Consider the following 26,815-nt stretch of genomic DNA (forward strand, 5'->3'; position numbering starts at 1 on the left):
TAGGGAAGGCTATTTTTATTTTCATGCTTTTTAATATCTTGACATAGAAGAGAGAAAGAACTTGTTGCGGCCATGCTCACCTATGAAGAACTAAGACAAGCTATCACCAAGAATAGCATATGCCTTTTACATTCAACTTTAACTAAATATGCAGACAGAAAAGGAATCAATTGGAAAATTCAGGATTTCATTCATAATTTCAAAATTGGGGAGTTCAATCTCAAAAAAGTAAACATTCTATTCAGCACTTGCTCAATCTATTTAGTGGAAGGCATATAATTAATGAAGTAGCACTTAGTTTGGTATAGTTAGTAAGATCTTGCTGCTACAGAAATAGAATTATAATACTTCACTCTCAGGACACTAAAATTCAAGCCAAGTCTCTTTCTTAAGAATGTGGAAGGATTCTACATTCAAACCCGATTCATGGATTTTAAAGCATGTACTTCAATTTTATTATTTTACCAACTACATGCTGGAATCTAATATTCTTTTTGATGGAGATGTGTTCAAATGATGAAACTTAGAGAAAATTTATTTCTTCTCAATCTGTAAAGCAAAATTTTAAAAGCAAAATCTTTTAAGTGATAGGAAGATATTTTTATGACACAGACTACAGCCCTAAGCTGCTGGTCCAGGCAAAAATAACAAAAGAAGAAATTATTATTTAACCTTTAAATAACAACTCCATATGAGCTACAAATATGTAAACATTTTATATATATTTCTTTGTACTACAGTAGAAGTTAAATGTTTAAAAACTTTTGCAAGACTGGGAATACAACTCAGTAAGAGTTATATAGCAAGCAAATGCCAAGCTGTGGATTTGATTCCCAGCGCCACACAAAAAAAGAAATAAAAAGCTTCTGAAAATGTTAATTTTATGATGAAATAAAAAAAGATTAACTTCCCTCTTGAATGTCCAGTGATAAATTGAACCCCAATTTCCCTTCACTAAGGACATAAAAATGATCTAAAGTGGATCAAAATGCTTAACAAGTTCATATTAAAAATGACCTTCCATATGCTCATAAAATGATCAACATAAAAAGAATGTAAAAGCTCGTTTTATACTTGAATATTTAGTTAACAGCCAAAGAATCACTACATTTGAGCTTTTAAATCTAGTACTACAGTATGTAAAAATACTACAGTACATAAAAAAAGCAGTGATAAAACTGCACACATAAAAATGGCCCAAATATCAGCAACAATTATATTCTTCCTAATCTTTTATTATCTAGAACTTCAAAACTATCAAATCTTTTTAATGCTTAAACAATCAAAATAGTTTTATTTATTCACATTTAAAACTAAATTTCTCTTCCTGAAATACGGAAGCATAGAAGCAATACACGATAAAAATCATTTTGTTCCAACTTCCTGAGCCACAGATGGTACAGTCTATAACATGATCTCATTATGTCATCATTGATGCACCTTCTTCACCAGTGGCATCTTGGGAAATATGAAGATCTTCAAGCATCTCAGCCAAACTAATTCGAGGTGCTCCTTCATCATCTGTGTCACTTTCCACAGGTATAGTTGAATCTAAGAATCAAAAGGAGGATTTCAAATACAAATATGAAATTATACAAATATCAGCTCCTACCACTACTAGTATTATCTAACTATATGGTATTAGAAGTTCTTGTATTTTACCTAGGGCTGGCATTCAAAAATTCACTGAATGAATGGACTGAATAAATGTATAAATAAATTTCTACCAGTAAAGGAGCTATCATGATAGGAAAAAATTGATATAGAATGTGGTATAAGAAACAATGTAGTTAAGTTTTACTATTCTATAACTAATTTATTAGTAAAAGTTTAACTACAGTAGTTTAAAAAATAAAGAAGTAACATACAGGAATCAAAGTTTAAGATACCAAAATACTCTCCCTGGTATAATATATGACTTAAACACTCCTAAAACACCAACCTCTATAGATGTTGATATTTTTTCTAATTGCCTCATCTTCTTCAAGATCTTCAAGGAAATCTTGATACTGCCTATAGGATAAAGAAACATTTACATATTTCACCTTCACCAACAAAGTATGAAGTTCTCTTCATTTTCAGTACTGCAAGTTAAATGTGCTCTAAGCATTAAAAAAAGTCAAATATGGATGCCAATTAAATATTGATAGGCTGAAAACAACTTTTCTTTCAAAACTACATGAAAACGAAACGGTTGAAAATAAAGGTGAGGTTAAATAAAAGACAATGAGAAGATACTCCTCCACCAAAAAGTCTTATGACCAAGTTGAAATACACTTTCATTTTACAGATGAAGCAGAGAAATCATACTTAGAGAACTTAATTAACATGTTATAAATTTATGCATATCTTAACTGTAAGGTTATATTTTAGAAATACTGCTGTTTTCCTATTTCAAATTTCATAAAACAGTTTTATTATAAACTCTCCATTTTTTCCCAAAATCAGTGGTACACCATCATCACTAAGAGCACTTTTGAGTCATTCAAAAATCTTTTTTAGAACACATTATCTTGCTTCTGGTTGTTTCAAAAATAACATTTGATTTCAAAAAGCTGTTTTCTTTTTATCTCAAATCATAAGTACTCATCTGCTATTTGTGATATCCTTATTATTTATTATATCCTTACTATTTATTATATTTTAACTTTTCACCTGAATTATTTACATAATAGTGTAATTATAAGGCAATAACCCAGGATATAATTACTAAATCTGTTATATTCTCTTAAATTTATTCCATCAAAACCTAGACAGGAATCCAAAATTAATACTGAGTGCAAGGATCAACTGTGTGATGCCTACTTCTTTACAACATAAAATCAATTTATCCTAAAGATTTTCTCTGACACAACATATAAGGTTAAAATCAAAGTGGGACCTTTCATCATCTGTATCCACGTTTTCTCTATCTCTTGCAAGTTCTTTCAGTTTCCAGTTTCTACGACGCTGGCGTTTGGTGCGGTCATAGCTCTTCTTGATTAGTACCTGTAACAGAAATATCTGCAAAGTTATAAAACACAAGCACTACAGTCAGACCACAAAATCCAATTAAGTTTTAAAAAATGAAAGGTTATAGGAATACCAGAAAAGTCTTGAAACCGATGGCAGTGGTTACACCACAAGAGAAAGGTACTGAGACCAAGAAGCATTGTCAAGGGAACTTTTATAACTTTTTCTCCACGTATTTATGTGAGAATGCATTTGGGCACTATTTGTATAACTTAGAATTACTAAGTAAAATTTTCCAGTGAATGAATATTAAATTTTTAATACCAAAACTCTGCAGCTTTTTTTTTTTAACTTGAACTTCAATTTTCAGCTACCATTAATATGAACTATTTCAAAATATCATAGGCATTTTTTCCTTTTTTATTCCCACTAATAAGCACTTACAGAACTATTTACAACTTTCACAACAGTATGTCTTAGAACACCTTAATAACTGTGGAACAGGTGAAAATAATTTTACAAAATACAAAATCTTGTAACATCTCCATGAGTTCCTCTTATGACCTTGTTAGAAATATCTACTTTGACTTACACCCAAATCATCCTTCTCTTTCCTAATTTCATCAGTTAATTAAAACACAACTGGGTGATGATGGTAGTTGTGGGAAGGAGGGTGTCTTTCTTTTACCATGACTTTATTTTGGCCACAGCTAAAGAAATCAATGTTAATTTTAAAAAATTAAGCAATTAGGAGATAGGGTCTTTCACACTGATTTCATTCACTATTGTTCATGATACTTAATCATGTTTGAACTTAATAGATTTTCACAAGTAACAGTCTTTACTCAAGACTTGATAATGTGAAGATTATTTTCAACTGCAATTATATTTAACTGTGAACAATGGTCTTAATTCTAAATGTCTTCTTAGCTGGACAATATACATGAAATATGCTGAACGTAGATCAGCGTAAACATGAGTAAACTCTAAAAGTCACCATTTCTAGCAACAAACTTATTTTTGCTCTATAGATAAGTACCAAGTATTTTGACAGAGAATAAAATTTTAAAGAGCAACAACAAAAAAATTCAAACCTTGAATTTACCCCAAGAAAAATGATTTAAAATGAATATTCCTGCTATTATGCCTTAACTATACTTTCAAAGATATCTCTAAGTTGATTTGTTATTTTCTAAAGTGTGAACTCATGCATCTGTCTCATAAGAATTACAAGAATCCTCCTCAACACAGGAAAAAAAAAAAAAAAAAATCGAAAGCCTTACCACATCTGGAACTCTATCTGAGTTCATTTTATTGACATGCTCATCATTTAAGTTACAGTTGGCCAAATCAAACCTGAAATACAAACAAGGAAAAATTTGCTATTTCCCTCTGTGTGTTATTTTTTATTTTAGGGATGTTACCTAAAACTTTCTCTTAAGTCAAACATTTAATGCTTTTCACTTTAAAGTTTTGCAATTTACTATACAGTGAACACGGCTCTGTACATTCCAGAAAAGACGATACTCCAAGTTTTACACATTATCCATTACTGTCTACCTTACTATATGCTTTTACTATATGCTGCTGTCTATCTTACTATATGCTTTTGTTAAAGAAGCAACACATACATACATCCATCTAACTCATTTCGTGGAAATGAACAAAACAAAATAAAAACACTTCCCATTCTCCAGCAAAAGGAAATGAAACCATCAAGGTAATGTTTAAAGTACACTGATTAGCTTTGATTGAGAAAGGATTGTTCCATGACATTATAAAGATTTTGCATATATGGCTACCATTTCTTAAAAGTGAAATATTTGAGGAGAAGCATATGCACAATAAAAAACTACCCACTCCCCAGAAAAAGCTGCAAATATGGATCTAACTATATACATTCAGAAGTCAATTACCAAAATCTTAGAACAAATGACTCCTAGATGATGGTCAAACCAGAACAACTATAAGCTTCTCTCCAAGTCAGAGTTTAATTTAGATATTAATATTTTTAAAAAGCTGTAAGACTCCCAAAAAACTCTTAAAATATTTTTGGAATGAGCAACTTTAGTATTTTAGGTAGCTTTGTTGGCACCCAAAGAAAATTTTTAATGCTAATTGGAAGTTTAAAATACTGTAAAATAATACAAACCCCAATACCAGGTCTCCAGGATTTAGAAGGTGTCCCAAATGAGTGCGACAAAAGTACTGTTTATCTGTATTCATTTCAGATGTTTTTTGTACCCAGACTTCCCCGAGGGTATGCTTAACAGGAAAGAAAATGTGTTTTTCAATAATCTGAACATAACTCAAGAAACATCTCATAGAAAAATTAAATACAATATTGATTTTCAGTTTTCTAGTTTTCATTTTAACAAGAATTTTTCTTTTATTTTCCATAGTTTTGAAACACAGTCAAAACTAATAAATTACTGAATCATGGGTATGAAAAAAGACTCAGAAGGAAATCATAAAAATGAATAATTGATTTTTGTTAAGTTTATTCAAGGCTCTTATAAAACATTAACAATGTCCTCTGAAAAATACATAAAGACTTTTTGAAAGAAGTGTTTTTCACAGGGAGATTGGGCATATGGACTGGGAAAATAAGATAGCTGAAAAGGTAGAAGAATCTTAAAACACGAAAATATTCTAAACAAACATTTATTGACATAAGGGGTTAAAAAAAATGTGTTCATGACAAAACAATCTTGGAATCCCAGTAGTACACCACTACAGAATCCAGATCTTCATCAAATTAATTTTGAGGTACTACTAGTTCATAGTATAATTTTTTAAAAAGTATTGCTGCAGAAACAACATCCTGAATTTGAAAGTTTAAAGAAGAAAACTCTCAGGTTTACAAAGGACAAAAAAAAAAAAAAAAAAATTACCAGAGAAACTAAGTAGTATTTAACAGGATTCACTTTCTAGTTCTTATATTGCTCCTAACTATAAAAGACTTAAGGATTTGTTCTAGTTAAATGTATTTTTTGAAAACCAAGAAAACATACTATCTGGTTTTTCTATATTTATTATAAATGAAAAGTTAGCTCTTCACTATATTACTTTTTAAATAAATATATAGAAAGTGATGTCTTCCACTTTCAGTGATTTTTTTCCCAAGTTATCTGATGTTATTTTTGTCTCAAAAAGCAGTATTAACTCAAAGAAAATGAGCATACTTAGAACCCAGATTGGAGGTCTCTAAATACTATATCACACTAGAAGAATCCCAACTTCTATTCTTGAAAAACTATTTGATTTCAGATAGGGGTTAGGTATCATGCATGCAATGTGAATTCTAGGACACCAGAATTCTGTTTTGGGCTTTCACAGAAAGCAAGCATGCTTTTAGACTAAGAAAGACATCTCAAAAAAACATAGGAACCATTCTGAAGGGGCTCTCACTGCCCAAATTAGGGCAATCTGAATATTTTAAAAGAAAAAGAATAGATCTGTGAGGATGGAGGAGGAATAAAATATAGTAAATACATATAACTTCATAAGCTCATGATGATAATCACAGATGATAATCACTGTCAAACACAAAAATAAGTCTAAAACAGATTTTTTTCACCACTGAAAGATAAACCAGACCAACTCCTTATTCTGAAAATGTCAAAAGAGAGAGAAAGAATTAAGAATTAGTGCAGAAGAAAAATATGTCAGGGAAACCAAATAGCCCTATGTGATAATGGACAGCTCTTCCTTAATAAAGAATGTTGGCTAATAAATGTATAAGAAATAATAGAAAGGTCACCACTTAATACTAAATAAAATAATTAATTTAGGCAAGAATGCTAAAGACAAAACACACACACATACACACATAGATAATAAGAACTTGATATGTACATAATACGACAGTATCAATTCACAGATTACTTGCTGGTTACAAGGTGGAAAAAACATCCTAACAAAATGGAGGGATCTGGCTATCACTATTTTAGTCAGTAAAATAGACATTACTTGTCTTGATATAATACCATAAAAAGTATACAGCATCACTTCTCAGATTCTGGCAAAAAATATTTAACTTAAATTTAGCTAATCCTTTATATCCAGTTTTCCATTTACAGGAAAAACAAGAGATTTAGAGCAAGTTAAATGACATTATGAGAAAACAGTAAGATATAGTTCTAGAAGGGTAGAGTACAGAATAAATGTTCTATTTGTCTAAGCAAATTAGTATTACGACCAAAAGAAACAAAAACAAAAACAATGCACTTTTAATCAAATGTGGTGCTACCTTCGTTTGGACTCCACATTTTGAAGTTAAAAAAGAAAGACTGAAACAATAGTAAGACGAAAAAAAAAAGGTGGAGGGTAGGATACCGCTTACCTTTTTTGATATCATTCCAGCACCTGCATTGCGTTTTACATTTCTAATGATGCTGCATTCCATCACAATAAACTCCTCTAACTGTTTGGGATGGCATAAACTATTGAAAGGATGACTCCAGAAAGTGCTCCCATCAATATCTGCAACTAAAAATAAGCACAGAAAACTAAAAGACAAAAGAACTCATGTATTTCAAAGAGTCATTAAATGTGTTAACTAGGGAGGAGATAGTATATACTAACTGGGAAGTGTCAGGTCAACAGGAGCTACAATGCCAACTCAGCCCCAAACTCATAGCATAAGAGAAAATCAGGTGTCAAAACATAGATGATGTTGTTTTTATAATCAGAATGCTAAAGACCTAAGTAGCTTTTAAATAAGCTCAGATTCAACCAGTTGTATACTTATTTCACGTGCTATCATTTTATTTTAGAAACATTTTAGTTGCTTTGTTTATAGGAAATAAGGCCTAGCTCTACTGACAAACAATGTCTACACTAATACTACAAACAGACCTTTAATTGATGAACTTTAATTGATAAGGATATGAATGACTTTTGGAAAATATCAAAATATACTCAAGTTTTATAACAGAAAACTTGCAGGAAACTTATTAAAAAGATTAAGTATGAGATACAGCCAAATACTGAGACACCTATCAATGAGGCCTTTACAAAAAAAAAAAAAAAAATTTTTTTTTAACAAAAAAATATGATAATGATAAAATTTGTGAAAGTTCACATGCAAACTAAATGTTCCACCAGGTCACAAAAAGTCACGTGTTTCAAAATTTAAAATATCTGTCAAATACTGAAATTCAGCAATAAACATATGTAATTAGTCACAAAACTTAAATGAGGCAAATAAGTCAATTTTAGTAAAAATTCATGACATAAAACTAGGAAATCTATTAAAATTCACAGAATTGTTTCTTTAAATAAAAAATATATAAGGGTAACTAATTCAAATACTTTATAATTATACAGCATTTCATAAGTATTCAACAGTACAAATTTTAACTGTCCCAACGTAACATTATTGAGAACAAAATTAATATTATAAATTATTATTGCCCATTGTACAGGACAAAACTGTCAAGGTAAATTTAGTTTTCAGTTACCTTGTAGGGTGTTTGGATCTATGAGGTGGATGGCACTGGTTACTCGAATACATACACAGATCTGGTTCATATTTCCCAGACTTTGTGCCAGTTTTGGAGACAAACAGACAACATTATCCTAGACATAAGAATAACATTTTAAATGATATAAATCCTAAATAAGTCACCAAAAAACACTTATTAATGTAAACCCAATCCAACTGTAATTCCCCAACCAAAATTTTAGTTTTTACTTAGTACCAACAAAGAACCTAAAGAAAAGAATCAAACCTTAAATTGAAAATAAGTTATACCTTCTTAAGGCAGGCATATCTGCCTTAATTAAAATGCTTTAAAAAAAAGTCTTTTAGGACCTAATCTCCAAGTTGTTAAGATTACTTCAATTTTATTGCAATTCAAATGCTTGCTTATCACTCTAAATGTTAGTATTGTGTACTTCCTAAGTAAAGTGTAACATCAGTAGTAGAATGATTTTGTATATCTACTTGTGAATTCTTTTAATATCCATAAAAATTTCTAAGGAATAACATTTGTCTTAAATGGTACATGTACAAATATGTTAATCAATGACTTAATTGCCCCAAAAAGTCACACATGTCTACATGTATATTGGGATATACTGTAGTAACTAGTAATATAATTATGTTTTTAAACAACATTAAAATATAACAAGGGTCTGGGTTATATTTTAAGCTCTATCTATTCACATCCATAGACTCCTCCACTAAAGGAACACTATGTGCATACTAGTTCCTCTTTAACCCTTGGTTTTCAACTCAAGAGTTTTAGGGCTGGGGATATAGCTCAGTTGGTAGAGTACTTGCCCTTGCCAAGCACAAGGCCCTGGGTTCAATCCCCAGTACCAAAAAAAAAAAAAAAAAAAAAAAAATTGTGGTCAACTCAAGAGTCTTCCAAAGAAATGAAGGAATATACAGTTAGCCCTCAATATCACATGTTCCACATATGAGGATTCAACGAACATAGAATCAAAAATATTTTTTTAAAAACCTGCATTTGTAATGAATGTGCATGTACTTTTTTCTTGTCATCATTTCCTAAACAATACAGTACAACATTTACACAGCATTTACATTGTATTAGGTATAAGTAATCTAGAAGTGGTCTGAAGCATAAAGGAGGATGTGAATAAGTATATTCAAATACTATACCATTTACATAGGGACTTAAGCATCCTCAGATTTTGGGACCTGCAGGGGTACCAAATATTTTATTCAGAACCCAATCCCCTATAGATACAAAATACGACTGTATTTCACACTATGCATTCCCCTAGATACTTGTATGAGTCACTCAAAGCAGTTAATACACAGGGGTAAATATGTTCTCATACCTAAATTCCTATTTTCCTGGCTTCAGGTTCAGTTTTAAATCAGGGTTGGTAAAAGATGGCAGTCAGGACAGATTTGGCCCACTGCTCATTTTTTGGAAAGCCTTGCTAGACACAGCCCTGGCCATTCACTTTTATGTTATTCACGGCTACTGCTATGCAAAATATTTACTAAACGGCCCTTTACAGAAAGTCTGTTAATGCTGTTTTAGAATATCATTTCATTCCTGGTAAAAGCTTTAAAGTTACAGATCTGGGTGTAAATACTGGTCTTATTGTTTTGTGGTTATATAACTTTGAGAAAGTCATCTAACCTCACCAAGCTTCAGTTTCCTCATTTTCAAATGATAGAGCTTACTTCAGTTATTGACACATGATGAAGTGAAAATATAACAGCACCTATATAACAACTTTCTGTAGAATAGTTACCCAAAAATATCATGGCAGTTAGCATTACATGTAATTTAATATCGACATGTAAGTTTCTACATGGTAAAGACCTACATTATCCTTATACAGCCTAAGATGATCAATAAACTGTTTAATTTTAATTCATTTATATTTTGAAGCAAGGTTTCATTTCTTACAACTAAATGAAATAATCTACATTCCAAATGTTTTATTCAGATTATGTTTTCAAGTAAAAATAATTCTATGATCTAATTTCCACAATATTATTTAATCTTACCAATTGTTTGCACATGTACCACAAACTGGCTCACTTTTTTTTTTTTTTTTTAAACGTCATTTCTTTCAATTCAAAGTTTCAATAACTGTCATATGTTCACTAGGATCACAAATTTTAAGGAATAGGTACTTATAAAACCACAACCAGGTCTTTCATCTTAATACATCAAATGAGAGACATGCCAATTCATAATTAAAAGCATGATTATTTTTATCTTTTTTGTAACAAGGCTGAATGTGTCATGAAATCATTTAAGAAAGTCTAAATGTTAACCACCTCTAAAGGAAACCAGAAGATTTAAATCACCTATCAACCAACATGTGTACTCTTTAAATATGAATTAAGTGAAAAAAATATACCTTGCATATTGGAACAATTTCCACAGAAAAAGTGCTTTGTAATTGTATGTGTTACTATGAATATCCTGAGAGATCAGTCTTGTGAAGCTTTATATCTATTAAGAAAAAAGTTAATAGTAATAGAAAGGCAAAGGTCTTTACTTATATAGGACTCAAGAATATCAATTTTCATCAAATCAAATTATTGCCTATAGGTCTTAAACAGTTTCCTGGTGCCTGCTTCCAGTAAGGGCTAAATTCATCCACTTGTTATCTCAAAACTTTCATCAGTATGACTACAATCTAAGACCTACTTAATACCTCCAAATATGCCAATGGCTCAGGACCATCTACTTTACATAGCATCCATTAAAAGTCATGCTAATGCCCATCATAAGTCTTTGTTCATGGTAAATTCACCTTTTGATATAAATTCCGCCTATGAAAAATTTCCCCATCTTGGAGTGTAAGTACTACCTCCTCTATAACTCTTGTACTCAAAGCCCTCTTAACCCATCTTTCCTTTTTCTTATCATTTAAATAGTCATCAATGGTTCAGCACTATAGTAGTGTTAGGTCTAGCTCTCCAAGGAAATTCTTACATACATGTTACTAATGTATCTCTTGAAGAATAGATGTGACCTATACCCATTTTCAGGTCCTGAACTAGTTGCATTTGGGTTCACAACATACCTACAGGGAACTGTACACTGAAGAAATTCTACCATCTTCTGAGCATGTTGTTTTGAGGAATAATAGAAATCCAGACCATCTTTTTAAAAAAAAAAAAAAAAAAAAGCTTCATAAAAATAATTCTTCAGAACAAGATATTCCTCTACTAATATGACTACATTGCACATTCATATTAAACAAATCAAATTATTAGAAAATATTTAAAATTTAGGAATGTCACTTAAATTGTTTGGCAAAGAACAGACTAAATAAGACAAATGCTAACAAATGAAAAACAACATGATTAATTTTAATTCTAGAGGGAAAAAAGGCTGGTTCTAAGGGGAAGGAAAAAAGAATAGTTCAGTGTGATAGTGCATGCAATTAAGCCCAGCTACCTGGGAGGCTAAGGCTGGAAGACGGCAAGTCTGAGGACAGCCTGAGCAACTTAGTGAGAGCCTACCCAAAAATTTAAAAATAAGACATAGCTGGGTACAGTGGCACTCACTGGAAATCCCAGTGATTTGGGGGGCAGGGGAAGAAGGGGTCCAAGTTTGAGGACAGCATCAGCAATTTAGAAAAGCCCTTAGCAACTTAGCAAGACCCTGTCTCAAAATACAGAATAAAAATGGCTGAGAATGTAGCTCAGTGGTAAAGCACCTTTGAGTTCAATCCCCAGTACCCAAAAAAGAAAAGAAAAAGGGTTGGGGATGTAACTCAGTGGTACAGTACTTGCCTAACATACACAAGGCCTTAGGTTCAATCCCTAGCACAAAAAAAGAGAAATATTTTATGTAACGAATTTAACAAACATTTATGTAATAAAATCTACCAAGAACATAACTGGAATCCATCTGAGATTTGAAATGCAAAAGAAAGTATATATTTGAAAAAGCTTCAATAAACCCCAGACAGCTAAAATCATATTATCTGTTCACAATGCAATAACATTAAAAACTGTCAACAAACAAAAAGCTAAAAGCAAACTCACTAAGAAATATTTAGAGACATTTTTGTAAATAACTACATGGGAAACTAAAATTATCCCTAATTGCCAAAACAATTTTGAAGAAACTGAACAAATTCATAGGACTCACACTAACTAATCAAGACAGTTTGGTACTGGCATAAGGACAGATATAGAAATCAATGGAATATATGATATCCCAGAAACAAAACATATATTTAGTCAACAGATATCTGACAAAGAATACAAGATATTCACTAGGGAAAGGATAGTCTTTTAGTTGGGACAAAGAACATGTATACAGAAAGATGAACTTACACACTTAACTTCACATCCTGCACAAAAACTAACTCAAAAGAATTAAGATCTAAATATAAGAGCTAAAACTAGTGAAAGAAAACATAGGAGAAAATTTCTGTGACCTTGATTAGACAAACAGTTCTTAAGCACAACACCAAAAGCATGACTTACAAGAAACAAAACCTGATAAACTGGACTTCATCAAGATTCAAAACTTTCACAATTCAAAGGACACAATTAAGAAAATGAGCCCAGCACAGTGGTGCATGACTAATCCCAGTGACTTAGGAGGCTGAGGCAGGAGCATCAAAAATTCAAAACCAGCCTCAGCAACTCATTGAGGCCCTAAGCAGCTTAGTGAGACCCTGTCTCAAAATAAAAAGAGCTGGGGATGTGGCTCAGTGTAGGTACCCCTGGGTTCAATACCTAGTAACAAAAAAAAAAAAAAAGGACTATTTTGGAAGACAATCTATCAGTATGTAATAAAATTTAACATTTGCATATTGTCCAGTAATTCCACTTCTTTAAATCGATCCCAAAGAAAACCCACTTACATATGTACAAAGAAAAACATATAAGGCTATTACAGTGCAGCTTGCAGCAGCAAAAAAATGAACTGGTAAGCCCGTTAATGAAGAAATAATTAAATTAAAATACACACTGATTAATGAATACCACACAGTAACGAAAAGTAATGAACAAAACTACAGACAATGTGTGCAAGTTTCCAAATATCTTAAATAGAACAGTAAGTCACAGAACATTACAAAAAAATCCCACTTGAGAGGAAATCATTATATCACAATTTACAAAGAATGTCTTAATTTTAAGGAGTATACTATATATAAGAATGCCAGGTAGATAAAAATGAAGTGAAAATCCTTCATTTATATATACTTCCATTTTTAAATTTTTGAGTATTATTTTATAAATGAAGTTATAAATAAGAAAACAAGCCAGAGATTATTATCAAACCAAGAACAAACAGGAAAAAAAAATTGCTCTAGATTATAAAAGACAAGTTCTTAAACCTATGGCACTTTTGGTTTTGAAAGTAATTACAAAATATATCCAATTCTTTTCCTACCAAAAAAATTCTGTGTGAGAATGCATCTACCTACCATGGCAGTAAACTATAATAATAGGATTTTGCATCCTTAGACAATTTGAGTCTCTGTATCCCCCAAAGAATTATCAGAACAAAGTTAAATAGAACAACAGTGTTATCTCTGTCTGGTAACTAGTCAATAAGGGACCTTATCCACATAAGTATTAACTAAACCCATTTCACAAAGTTAGACTGTCAATCCTGAGTCTACTAATAATACACTCAATTCTGAGAGAAAGCTTAAAAATGTTCTCCAGGAGAAAAAACTAGTATTTGCCCTATTTAAGGACAAAGAATCACACTTTGACATACTTTCCTTAACATTTACAGACAAATAAATAACAGATCAGTAACAATGGAACTCATGGTTTTAAAATAAAGAATACAATTTAAGAATTTGGCCATTAAACCTGTATTTTGGAAAGAGACTACAAAAACAATTCACATCTAGCAATAGCAAGTGCGATCCAAAAACATAGTTTCTGTGGGATTTCTGAAATTGATAATATAAAACACAAATATTTTTACCACTTTTTAAATAAATCTTTATAAAATCATAAAGATGTTTGTGTTTTATGTTACAAATTTTAGAAATATGTATTCACCACCAATATGAGTAATTATACTACATCAAAACAGTAAGTGCTGCAGGCTTATGGGATAAACAGTGGCAGACGACTTGCATACCATTGTGCAAGGGCTTGGGCTCAACGCCTTGCACCACAAAACAACAAAAAAGCAGGAAGTGCCTAGACAGAACCATGATCTAAAGAACCCCTATGAAAAATATGCAACAATTTTAAACTTCCATCAAGAATTCTACTCTTTGTAGGTGGGGTTGTGACTCAGTGTAGAGCAGCCTAGCACATGTGAGGCACTGGGTCCAATCCTGAGCACCACATAAAAATAAAAAATAAAATAAAATGAAGACTAAAGAAAAAAAAAGAATGTTTTAATAAATTTTTTTAAAAAAGAATTCTGCTATTTGTATATAATTTTATTATTATTGAGTTTAGACTTCTGAATTAACATCCATCACAAGTAGTGCTCAACATATAAAAACATGAAACCACAACAAAAGAACTTAAACATCTCAAAAATAATAAGGTTCTTCCAATCAGAACTGATCTTTCCATTATATAAAACAGGTTTTTAATGAATTTTCTATCACAGCACTTTACACTTTCATTAATGTAAACACTGATTTACTCTTCTAGTAGCAAGATGAGCAGCCTACTGAGGGCAGAAATTAATTATGTTCTAAGAACCCCAAATGGCATCTATCACAATCCAGATGCTTGATAAATGTCTTGAACTGGGAAAAGAGGAGAACATCAAGGGAAAAAAAATTTATTTCTCTAGATATGTGATATCCAACAAAGAAGACACTAACCACATGTAAATTTAATATAAACTTATATTAAAATGTAAATTTAATAAGGCAGACTCAAAGAGTTGAATGTTATATATGGAGAAGGTAGATCAAAACAAGGGAAAGAGGGCAGTGGGGGAGAGAATTGGATATCATAAGGATTTAGGGAAGATTAGTGGAATAAAAGGAGAACAAGAGATGTGAGAGAGAGTGAGAAAGACAGACAGACAGACATGGAGAGATGAGGGAGAGGGGGAAGAGAGAGAGAAGGAAGAAGGGAGAAGGGAAATGGAATGAATTTACCAAAATCATGTTATATACATATACAAATGTACTGAAGGGAATCTCACCTTTATGTGTATGTAGAAAGTACCAATCAAAAATAAATAAATAAGAGCTGTGAGGTGGCTCAGTAGGAAAGCACCCCTGAGTTCAATCCCCAGTACCAAAAATAAATAAGAAAAAGGAAGATCAGTAGAGGAGGAGGAAAAGGGGGAGGGAGGAAATGAAGGGGATGGGGATTGAAATCATATTCCTTGTATTTACAATTTTGTCAAAATGAACCCAAATACAATATCAATTAAAATGTTCTAGTTTAAAAAAATGTGGAATAAAACTGATTTCCTATACCCCCCAAAATATAAATTTAATGTAACTTTAAATTAAAATAGAAGAAAATTCCAAACTCAGTTCCTCAGTTGTACTAGCCATCTTTCAAATACTCAATATATTTCAAATACTCACGTAGCTAGTAACTTCATATTGACAGTACAGATATAAAACTAAAATTGTTTTCTTCCTAACAAAGTTTTTTTGGATAGTACTAATCCAAATGTTATCAGGAAAGATAAGTAAGTTGAAATAAAATTGAAGTTATTTTAAATTTTAACTCACCATGAATCTCTTTGATACGAAGTATATTCTGATGCATTCCATATTTCAGAATCAACTGTTCCAGATAGTAGAATGTTTTTTTGTGTAAAGTCTAAATATAAAAGCATTACTGGATCAATAAACTGAACACCAAAATAAGTCATTTATAAATATACTACAAATGTACCATCTATAGGTATAGCACACTGATTTTTCAAATAAAAACAACATTTAAAGATTACGTAAAATGTAAAATAATTATCTATTTCCAAAGCTGAATGCTCCAGGGATCTAGAATCCCTGGTGCTTAAAGGACTTGGAAAGAAAGGGAAAAAGAGGTTTTTTACTACTGTTTATAACTGACAAAGATTAAATACAATGTAGAATTTACTCATCTTTTTCTCATTACCTTTTGCCTGACTTGAATCACAGCCTTCCAGAAATCCTTGGCTTCTACTCTGTGACAATCTCCGCACATTTGGGACTGAACAACATAATCCACCACAAACACTTGCTGAAGGATAGCACCATTCATCACCTGGGAAAGAAAACAGTTACATTTCTTCATCCTTACAATTGTTTCATGATAAATACCTTTTTTAAAATAATGCTTTAATAATTTAAAATCTTTTTCTTTTTCTTTTCTTTTTACTTTCTTTTTTTTAATTTTTAATTTTTACAGACTGCATTTTGATTCATTGTACACAAATGGGGTACATCTTTTCATTTCTGTGATTGTGCAAGATGTAAAGTCATATCATTTGTGTAATACATGTACACAGGGTAATGATGTCTGTCTCATTTTACCATTTTAAAAATCTTTTCCTACATTTGGGGATATTAATATGTTGAGTTTAAAGACAAAAGTAAGTCATATTATTTTAAGATAGGTATACAAGTTTAAATTCTTAACATTTCAAATTTACCTTTAGTTGAAATGATTGTGAGGATATTCTCTGAAGAATGTGTATACACATGTACATGCATTTGTGTGGGCATAAATGTGTACCTTCTTTGAATGGAAACAGAATTCACACTTAGAAGAAAAAAATAAGAAGGAAAATTCACAAAAAGGAAAATGTTCCTTAATTTAACAGCTCCCCAACATGACCAATCAAAAATCACCTAAGCCTTTTCAACATACAAATAGGTTGGGGATATAGCTCAGTGGTGGCATGCACAAAACCCTGGGTTCAATCCCAGCACCACAGTGAAAAAAAAAAAAAAAAAAAAAAAAAAGAAAAAAGAAAGAAAAGAAAGAAAGAAAGACTATATTAGATTCCAGATCCTCACATCCAGAGATTCTGATTTAGTTACTGTGAGTCATTATGGTGATCGGGCAAGTTTGAGAATCATTACCTTAGCCCATGTTTTTACTTTAGTCCTTTTGACAAATTACTTAACCCACTAATGATGAGCAACAGCTGCTCTTACCACTGACCAAGCATTTGTACAGATGATCAGAGGAAAACAAAAGACTAAAATTAAGATAGTACACTTTTCCTTTTAAGCTATTTAAGGTATAAAATAACTTGCCTCTAGGCCCTCATTGTCATTTCCTACACTTTAACCATATTTAGAAAATAATGTATAGCTTACCTCTTTTTGAATAGTCAGTTTAACTTTAAGTCTCTTAGAATGGGGCTCAGTCCAAACAAAGCCCGCATCTACAAGGCGTACCTTCGATGAAACATAAACGAAAAGAAACATGAGTTCCTACCTGAAGGGCGGGGGGGGGTGAAATAATAACTATTTAGTATTTAGTGTAGCATCACTATAAAAAAAAGTTTCATCATCAGGGGTATGGAAATGACAGCAGCAAATAAAAGGACAAACTAATGGCTGTATTAATACAATTGATACAATTCAAGAAAGTAAGTATATGCATAGGAAAAATCATTTTCTCTTAACTGTATTGAACTTTCTATGGAAGTTACATTTTTTTTTTTGTTTTTGTTATAGAAAGCAAAGAATTGGTGACTTCATTACTTACAAGAAACCTCATGAACAAAATTTCCACTTGGATTATTCTCTCATAAAGTCTAAAATCTGTGGCTTTTTTTTTTTTTTTTTGAATGGACATTCATTAGAGGAAGTTTAATGCATCCAATACTGAATCCACAATTGGAACTCACTTCCCAATCATAACTCACTGCCAAATCTGCAGTACTTACAGAAGCCAAAAAAGAATTCACTATATGTGAGAGACTGGATATAACTAGAATGCGGGTTTTAGGACAAGAGGAATGGGAAAACAAGAATGTAGGATGTTGCAATAATTTGAGAAGAAGTTGTAGGTAACCTGAACTAAGAATTGGGAATAACAAGAAAATCCAAGAGCTACTCAGGTGATGAAATCTGTAGAATTTAATAAATGAATTTGAGAAAGAAAACAAACTCTTGATTATTAAGTATCAAGTATTAAACATGATTATTAAGTATCCAACTTGGGCATAGGTAATACAGTTTTTCTGACATGAAGAACAGACTTAATTGGGAGAAATGTTGCATTTAGTTTCAGACATTTAAATTTATGGCATATCTGAGATATCCAAGTGGATTTGTTCAATGGATGGTATGATACATATTGATCTACGGATCTATGGAAAAATCTGTGCTATAGATAACAGATCTGGGAGGTATGAGAAAGCAGATTATAATTTTATTCAAGTACATTTGATGAAAACTCGTCTAGCTAGCGTAGATGCAACACTCCAGAGTAAAAACTTCCTTATGTAACTGGTTGTCCTAATGCAAAACCTAGTAGTCAACAAGCTGCCAGGTACAGAGTAACACGCAGCTTCCTATTCCTATGTCTCCATCTACAGAATGGAGATAGGGTCTTTGTCAGTCACTCAACATTCCCCAAACCAGTATTACCACACTAACTGTCCTTAAACCACCACAACTCATCAATCTTATTGGGCCTTTTATCTTCTTTACCATAGACCCAGATACCTCAGTCATCCCTCATTTTCCACACTCCAATTTTCATATGGTTCCACATACATCCTATTATGTCCTCATCTAACATTTTCTCTCAAATCCTGTAACCCTTTTATTGGACTCTCTAGAACCCAATACTTGCTAACAAAACCTCCTAAGTCCTCAACCATTTTGCTGAACATTCATCTTCTAGATCCCCTGATTATACTGCTCCCTTATAGCTAATGAAAATGTTGACTGATTTTTTTACTCATTTTCTTTCTATCACTAGACCAGGAGCCAGACAAATGTCTTCTTTGTTCTTCATTGCTAATGCTAGACCATTCTCCCTGCAGCCTCATTCAGTATACTGAGACTGAATCTAAAGTCATCAGACTCTACCCACCTATTGCTCTCTTTGGTATAGTTATCCTTGTACTGCTTGCTCTCATTTCTTAAGGATTTTAGCTCCTGGCTCACTCACTGTCAGTCTTTCCAACATTAATATTTAGCAATTTCTATAATAACATACCCTAACCCCTCCATTATTTGAGTTCTATCCCCCCAGTGTTTTTCCCCCCTTCCTATCGCTAGTATTCATTTCCCTTTATTACCAACAACGACAACTTCTCTAAGATCTTAATTCCAAACATCCTATTCACTGACTACCACCTCTCTCTCTAGCTCATTACTTCTATTCCTAGGCACCAAAAATCCTTCAACACAACAGAAAATCCATTCATACTTTTCACTAGCTCTCATCAGCCTTCATCTACTCATTTCCACCCTATCCTAGTTAATTTCCAAACCAAACACCAAAATTATTCCCGTGTATACACTCTCAATTTCCTTGGTCCCTCTTTCACTTCACTGTATTAACCAGGCTAAATCATAATTTAGTTCAATTCAACCCTTTGCCTGCTCTATATGCATGATCTGTGCAGCTAAAGGGATCAGAGAAACACACATCATGTGACTGATCTTTAAATCTCTAACAGTAACTGTCAGCACTGCCCAGCACCTATTCAACACTGTTCTAGTATATTCCCTCTTCTTCTCTCCTAGGACTATTTTAAATCTGTCTTCAAACATCTAATAGCTCTTCCCTCATGGCTACTTCCCTTGCATCTGTTTTCTTAGAATTTCCAGAAGCTCCCACTTATCAACAACTTTCCTGTTACCACAGATGAACTGCCCGTGTTCCTAACATCAATTTCTAGAATGTCCCAATAGATATTTCAGGCTTCCAAAACTGTACCTGTCAGAAAGTAAGTACTGGATAAATGAAAGAACAAACAAATGTATTCTTCCACTATCTGCTGTATTTTATCTCTTTCTACCCTAAAAGGATACCTCCAGCCAATTATTGTCTCCTTGCAGTTTAACAAAAATTTTCCTTTGTATATTATCATTTACAGAGCTTACAAATACACTGTTAAATCTCTTACATCTTCTATCTTCCCCAATCTCCTCTCTAATCGTTGCTCCATTTCTGAGTCCTTTTGCAGCAAATCTCAAAAGAACTGTCTATATCTACTGCCTCCAATTCCCTCTGCCATTGTTTCACTTCCACTCAAAGCACATCTTTAACATCACCACTAAACAGAAATTGTTTCCAGAGTTAACTAATAACATCCACATTGCTAAGTCTATAGAACTCACCATTGCAAAGCACACAGTCAGCAACTCCCTTCTTCGTAAAACACTACCCCTTGCCTTCTAGGATATCATACTCACTAATTTTCCTGCCTTCCTAGCAGTTCCTTTTAGTCCCCTGTGCTGGTTACTCCTTTTATCATTAAAGGACTCCAGGATTCAGTCCTCCAGTTTCTTCCCTTCTCAATCTAAACTTCCTAGGTAATCTTATTCAAGGCATGGCTTTAAGTACTATGTATATCCCAAATTCATTATCTCTAGTGTGGACTACTATCCTCATTTATCTAGCTGCCCACTCAATATTGCTACTTAAATGTCTGGTAGACAATTATCAATTACAGATGAGCTCTTATCTCCCCCACTCTGACCTATTTCTCTTGAAGCCTTTCTTACCCCACTAATGACAACTCCCTCCTTCAGGCTGCTCAAATTGACAAAAGTGGAAGTTATCCTTAACTCTTCTGCCTCTTACACACCCATCCAGCTACACCAGTAAATGTAACTGACCAGCTTCAAAATAGATCCACAATCTGTCCACTTCCCACCATCTCCATTTCTGATTCCAAACCATCAGTTCTCAGTATTACTTCAATCACTTCCTAAGGCCTATGCACCTACCTTTACGACCGCCATATGCACACTCCACTTCTATTCTAAACCAGCAGCTAGAGAACTAACAAATCAAACCATATTATCTCACTATTCTGTCTTCTTAAGATCCTTTACATCTATTACACTTGGAGTAAAAACCAATCCTCAAAAAGGTCTATAAGGAAAGGTATACTCTGATCTTCCATAATTTCTTTGACTTCATCTTCAACTACTTTTCCTCTCCACCACTCCACTCTACCCACACAGATGTGCTCTCACCTCTGGTCTCTACATTTCTTGCTTTGCTTTAACCATAATGCTTTTCTATCAGATTTCTACATAGCTCCCTTTCTTACCATCTTTAATGTTTATTTAAAGGTCACCTTCGCAGTGAGGTCTCCCCAGATACCCTATTTTAAATTGCAACTCTTCCACTAATAATGATTTCCTTCCTAGTTTTTTTTTTTTTTTTTGCACAAAATTCATACTTTTTAATAGGTCATATAACATACCTATTTTAATCACTGCTTATTCTACACACTACTCCCTCCCCCAAACTAAAAGAGAAGCTGACACAAGGATTATTTTCTCTTAATCACTACATGTTCCCAACATCAAAAAGCAGTTTTGGCACACAGCTGTTACTTGTTAAATATCTTTTGAAAGAATTTACAAATTATTAAAATTCACAAGACATGGGGCAAAATATGAAGTATAAAAGTGAAAATCTAAGATGCACAAAAATGGAAAAATCAGGGAACAAAAGTTAAGTTTTAAAAATATCCTACCACAGGTTAAGCATTCCACAATCTGAAAATCAAAAATTGAAGTATGTCAAAATTCAAAACATTGAGAGTGCTGGCATAATGCCACAAGTGGAAAATTCCACACCATGAAACACAGATTACTTAAAATATTATATTGAATTACCTCCAGGCATATATATAAGGCATATATGAATAAATGAATTTTGTGTTTAGTTTGTGTTAACTCAGTACTGTACATATAAATAATAAAAAATCTTAACTCAGAAATTTGAAACAATTCTTGTTCCAAACATTTTGGGTAAGGAATGCTCAACCTGTTCAAACTCCTTTGAAAAACTCAAAGACAAAAATGCATCAAGAACATGAAAGATTCCAGAACTTAAAAATAAAGTTATTTTAAAATATGAAGGGTTTTAAGCCACGAAGACCAACATGTGACAACAAAAATTACAGAGTACAGAAGAAATAAAGGGATGAATTTCAAAGAACTATTACATGAAATTGTATAAGAGCTTAAGGAATCAAAAAAGTCTTCAACTGAAAGACTCCATTTCAATTAAAAACATATATGGTAGAAGTGAGCCATAAAGTTTTAACGAAGAAAACTGAAAGTGTATGTTAAATAATTAGGACTCTACAAACAAATAATATTTGGATTTTTTTTTTTTTTTTTTCCTTTTTGGAGACATTTATGCATTGACTTAAAATAATAGGCAATTTTCTTTCCAGACCAACAATGAAAACAAAAAATAACCAAATAGCACATTCCCAATACTACAATCTACTTGATTATGTATAGTGATAGTTTTATATAAAGATTTTCAGAAAAATTAATATTACACAGAAAAGGTTCTCAATAATGAGAAGAGTTGATTCTGTCTTTCAAAACAAATAATTTCATTTTCCATAAGAGTATGTATGTATGTGTGTGTGTGTATCTGTGTGTGTGTGTATAAGAATAAAACACTTTTAATTAAAATATTTGTAGTGGAGTAATATTGGTAACAACAGTGGCATTTAATACTTTTGAAAAACCCACTGCCCGACTTTCTGACAAAGAGAGTTTTAATCAAAGGGTACCTATAAACACTAATATTAGCTGTTTGACATACCTTACTCAGAGGAGTTTTGATTTTTTTCAAACACAAAGCAAGAAGTTCCCTGGATTCTAAAGCACACTGTACCCAAGTTCCTGGTGGCTGAAAATATCTAAGAAGATAAGACACTGAAATTCAACATATCAAGGAAAAACAAAACTTTTCATGTGAATAGTCAGATGTAATAATGATTATTTACCAGGAAATAACAACACCCAAAGTTGCTCTGAAGCATTAACCCAAAGAGTTCCAGAACTAAAAAACCAAAATTCTGACTGAGAAAGCCAAACTGAAATAGCCTATTAAAATGGTCTTATTCCTTCAAGAGTTGACCATTGAGATTTTCACTTTTCAAGGTTCTATCAAAAACATTACACAGATTCCCCTTTGCTTATAAGTACACTTTTGGAGCTAGAAAGGGTTTCCCAAATCATCTAATAAAATTTCTTCACTATGGTGAGAAAACAGAGATGATGAGTTACCAAGAGTTTAAAAAAACTAGTTTGTAAGAAATCCAAAACAAACTAGGCCTCTTGATTCTTTGTCTACTACTTTTAAAATTCTACCATGCTTTTAAGAATAGCAAATGTTTATAATAAATTATCACACTTGCCAGGCTCGTACACTATTAAATCACTAAAAGTCTGTATATCTATGTATATGGAACATTTTCTGGGAAGACAGTTTTCAAATTTTCCAGAAATCCTTGAACCACCTCTATACTATAGTCATTTTAATTACATGTGAATATTAAGAGTTTTTTTTTTTTAAAATTGCTAAATTACTTAAAACATAAGGTGGGTTTTTTTGTTTGTTTGTTTTTATCATACAAAGCTCCTAATGAAACAACTTCATGGACATAAAGGTAATATATCCTTAATAATCTGCTCTTACCCTTATAGACATCAACTCTTATCTATCAATTATATGCATCAAATCTATTAAATTCTTCAACAGAAAAAGAACAGATTCAAATACCTTTACACTTTCTTTACCAGATTAGTAGAGCAAACTAAAAATTATATTTTAAAACACAAATTCTAAAGTCTTTGGCAACACCAAGTAAAAATTAAATCTAAATTGCATGTGCTTTATTCTGTGCATCTTGGTATATCTCAATGGATCTCTATGTAAATCCCAACTTTAGGGTAAAATAGTAACGCACTATACCTTTGACATTGTTTGCAGAAAGAAATCGAGACTTGTTTTGGAATACCTTGGCTGATGTCTACTTTACTTCGCAAACAGGCCACACAAATATTGGCAGGATTTGGACTAATTGGGACACCACACTCACAGCACAAGCTTGAAAAAAATAAAAGATAAATTTTCCAATTTACTTTTTAACGTACTAGTTATATAAAAAGTTACCAAACAAAAGACTTCAAGTTAGGCCATATTTCTGCCTTTTTAAAAAAACATTACATAGAAACAGCAATCTTCAAAGATACAGTAAAGAACAACCTTGGAGCAAACATCAAAAAAATCTGATGGCTACAGTTTTGAAAATGCTTAAAATAAGGCAGATGTTGTAAGTAGTCTAGAGAGTCAACACTGTCCAACAGAACTTCATGTAATGATAGAAATATTCTATTTCTGCTCAGTTCAATAAGGTAGCCATTAGCTACACATGGCCAGTGGGTCAGCTGCAGTGACTAGTGCAGTCACTAGGAACTAAATTCTTTTAATTTACATTCACATTTAAATAACCAGAAAAGATATGAATAAACATTTCCTATGAAAAACAAATGTTAATATGCTTCATTAAAGTGAATGGAGACATAATGATAGAAAATACAAAACTTGCACTAATCTCAATTTCAAATACTTAAATATTAAAATGCAAAGAAAGGTTAAAGTTCTCTTTACCACACTCAACCAAGGCCACCCACAGAGATTAACAAACATAACTAACCATTTACATATGCCCTTCCAGACATATTCTATAAAGACACAAATATGTATATTAATTTTTACCCATAAAAAGACTTAACAATAAATCGCGCAATTGCGAATGCAATAGTAGAGCCTACAAAAGACCTCACAGCTTTTTTGCACATATCACACACCCAAAAAAAAAAAAAAAAAGTTTTGAGGGAAAATGTATGACCTCAGAATATACCAGTGGAAAGTGATATCTAAATCATTTCTACTAGCCATTAGCAATATACTCCAAAGGCTATTTTCACACACACACACACACACACACACACACACACGCGCACACACACACACACAAATATTTACCCAAAGGAGAACTTTTTTTAAAAACAGGATAAGAAGTGTATCAATGTCTAATGATCCATTTTAAGTGATGGGATTATCATGATTCCAAGTACATTGGGAGCAGAAAGTTTCGAAATCATTGGTACAGATCAATATTCTCCAAAAATTTGATACTCTTCCAATGCTGGCTACTGAGCATCTGAAATGTAGCTAGTATGATAGAGCAGCTGAGCTTTCAACTTTATTCTAATTAAATTTAAATTTAAATAGACGTATGGTTAGTGACTACATATTGGACAGTGTCATCTACAAGACGCATAGGAAATATTTTAACCTTCTTAAGCATGTATTTACTGAAACAAATGTTATAACTAAACATGAGTTTGATTTTCTGCAGAAATAGACTTTCATTTTTTCCCATTTTAAAAAACCCTCTCACCATCACCACCAAAAGTTTTCCACTATTATGGCAGTACGTTTCAAGAACTCACTGTAAGATCTTAAAATTGTAGAGGGATTAGTGTCACAACTCACATGTGTCCAGGGCTGCGGTCGGTGGATTCTGTCATATACTCCATTGTTTTGTATACCTTAATTTAAAAAAATAATTCGGGAATGTAAATCATTCGCCTAACCTCCTCTTTACTCTTTTTTGCCTCTCTGAATAAGCAACGGAGCTTCGTACGAGGCAGGGAAAAAGGAAAACCACCTCCAAATGGTAACTTCAGAAGCAACTTTTCTAGACTTAAGACCTACTCCATTTCTGCAGTCTCCCATCTGCCCTCACGGTGCTCACATTTTAAGATGAGACTAAGAGTCCATAAGTAGATACTGTGCTTAAAGATTTACAGCAAAAAGTGAGAGAACTGGCACCCGAACTGCAGTTCTCCATACCCATACCCTCACCCCACAGGCTGCCTTTCAAGGCTCAGGCCATCTATTCCATTCCGTGCTATTCTATCCGAGCTCTGCCGCGGACCTCAGGCCTGGCCTGGGCGCCAACCTGGCGGACCCACGCCGAGGTCTGCGCGGTCAGCGGACGCCGGGGCTCTGCCCACTCCACAGGGTCCCTACCCGCACACAGCGCCCGCCCTCGGACCCGAGCTAGAGGAGTCCCCAGGCGGCGTCACGGCGCCTGCCATCACCCACCTGGACCCCAACTCCAAGCCCGGACTGGAACCCGGCCGGCGGCGAACACGCTGCACGCACGCGGCCTGAGCCGGCCCGAACCCGGCGCTGGTCCCCGCTCCCTCCTCAGGAACCCTGCTGGCGCCAGCACCCCAGGTCTCGGCCCCTGGGACCTAGTTAATGCCTACGGGATCGGCCTAAATTTATGGAAAATCAGCAACAAAACCAACCCTCGTCTCACTGTCAGTTGCCAACACAGCCAGACTGGTTAGGGCGAAATCTCGCGAGAGAGGTCTCCAAACCCCGCGAGCTGAGAGACAAGTGCTGAAGGAGCAACGGGGA

General features: G+C 33.1%; 1 protein-coding gene across 1 annotated transcript; it reads right to left on the minus strand.

The window, feature by feature from the left end:
- On the minus strand, positions 1-26,815 carry NMD3 (NMD3 ribosome export adaptor). The gene is given in 18 exon segments (XM_079155560.1): positions 1-1,551; positions 1,943-2,013; positions 2,882-2,988; positions 4,236-4,308; positions 5,105-5,217; positions 7,298-7,443; positions 8,418-8,535; positions 10,813-10,847; positions 10,850-10,894; positions 10,897-10,907; positions 11,485-11,563; positions 16,105-16,195; positions 16,493-16,621; positions 17,683-17,763; positions 23,135-23,231; positions 24,290-24,424; positions 25,880-25,935; positions 26,704-26,815. Coding segments are annotated over 17 exon segments (1,506 nt in total). The 5' UTR covers positions 25,924-25,935; positions 26,704-26,815; the 3' UTR covers positions 1-1,420.

Source organism: Sciurus vulgaris (assembly GCF_902686455.1).
Source record: "Sciurus vulgaris genome assembly, chromosome: 10".
Classification (NCBI taxonomy): domain Eukaryota; kingdom Metazoa; phylum Chordata; class Mammalia; order Rodentia; family Sciuridae; genus Sciurus; species Sciurus vulgaris.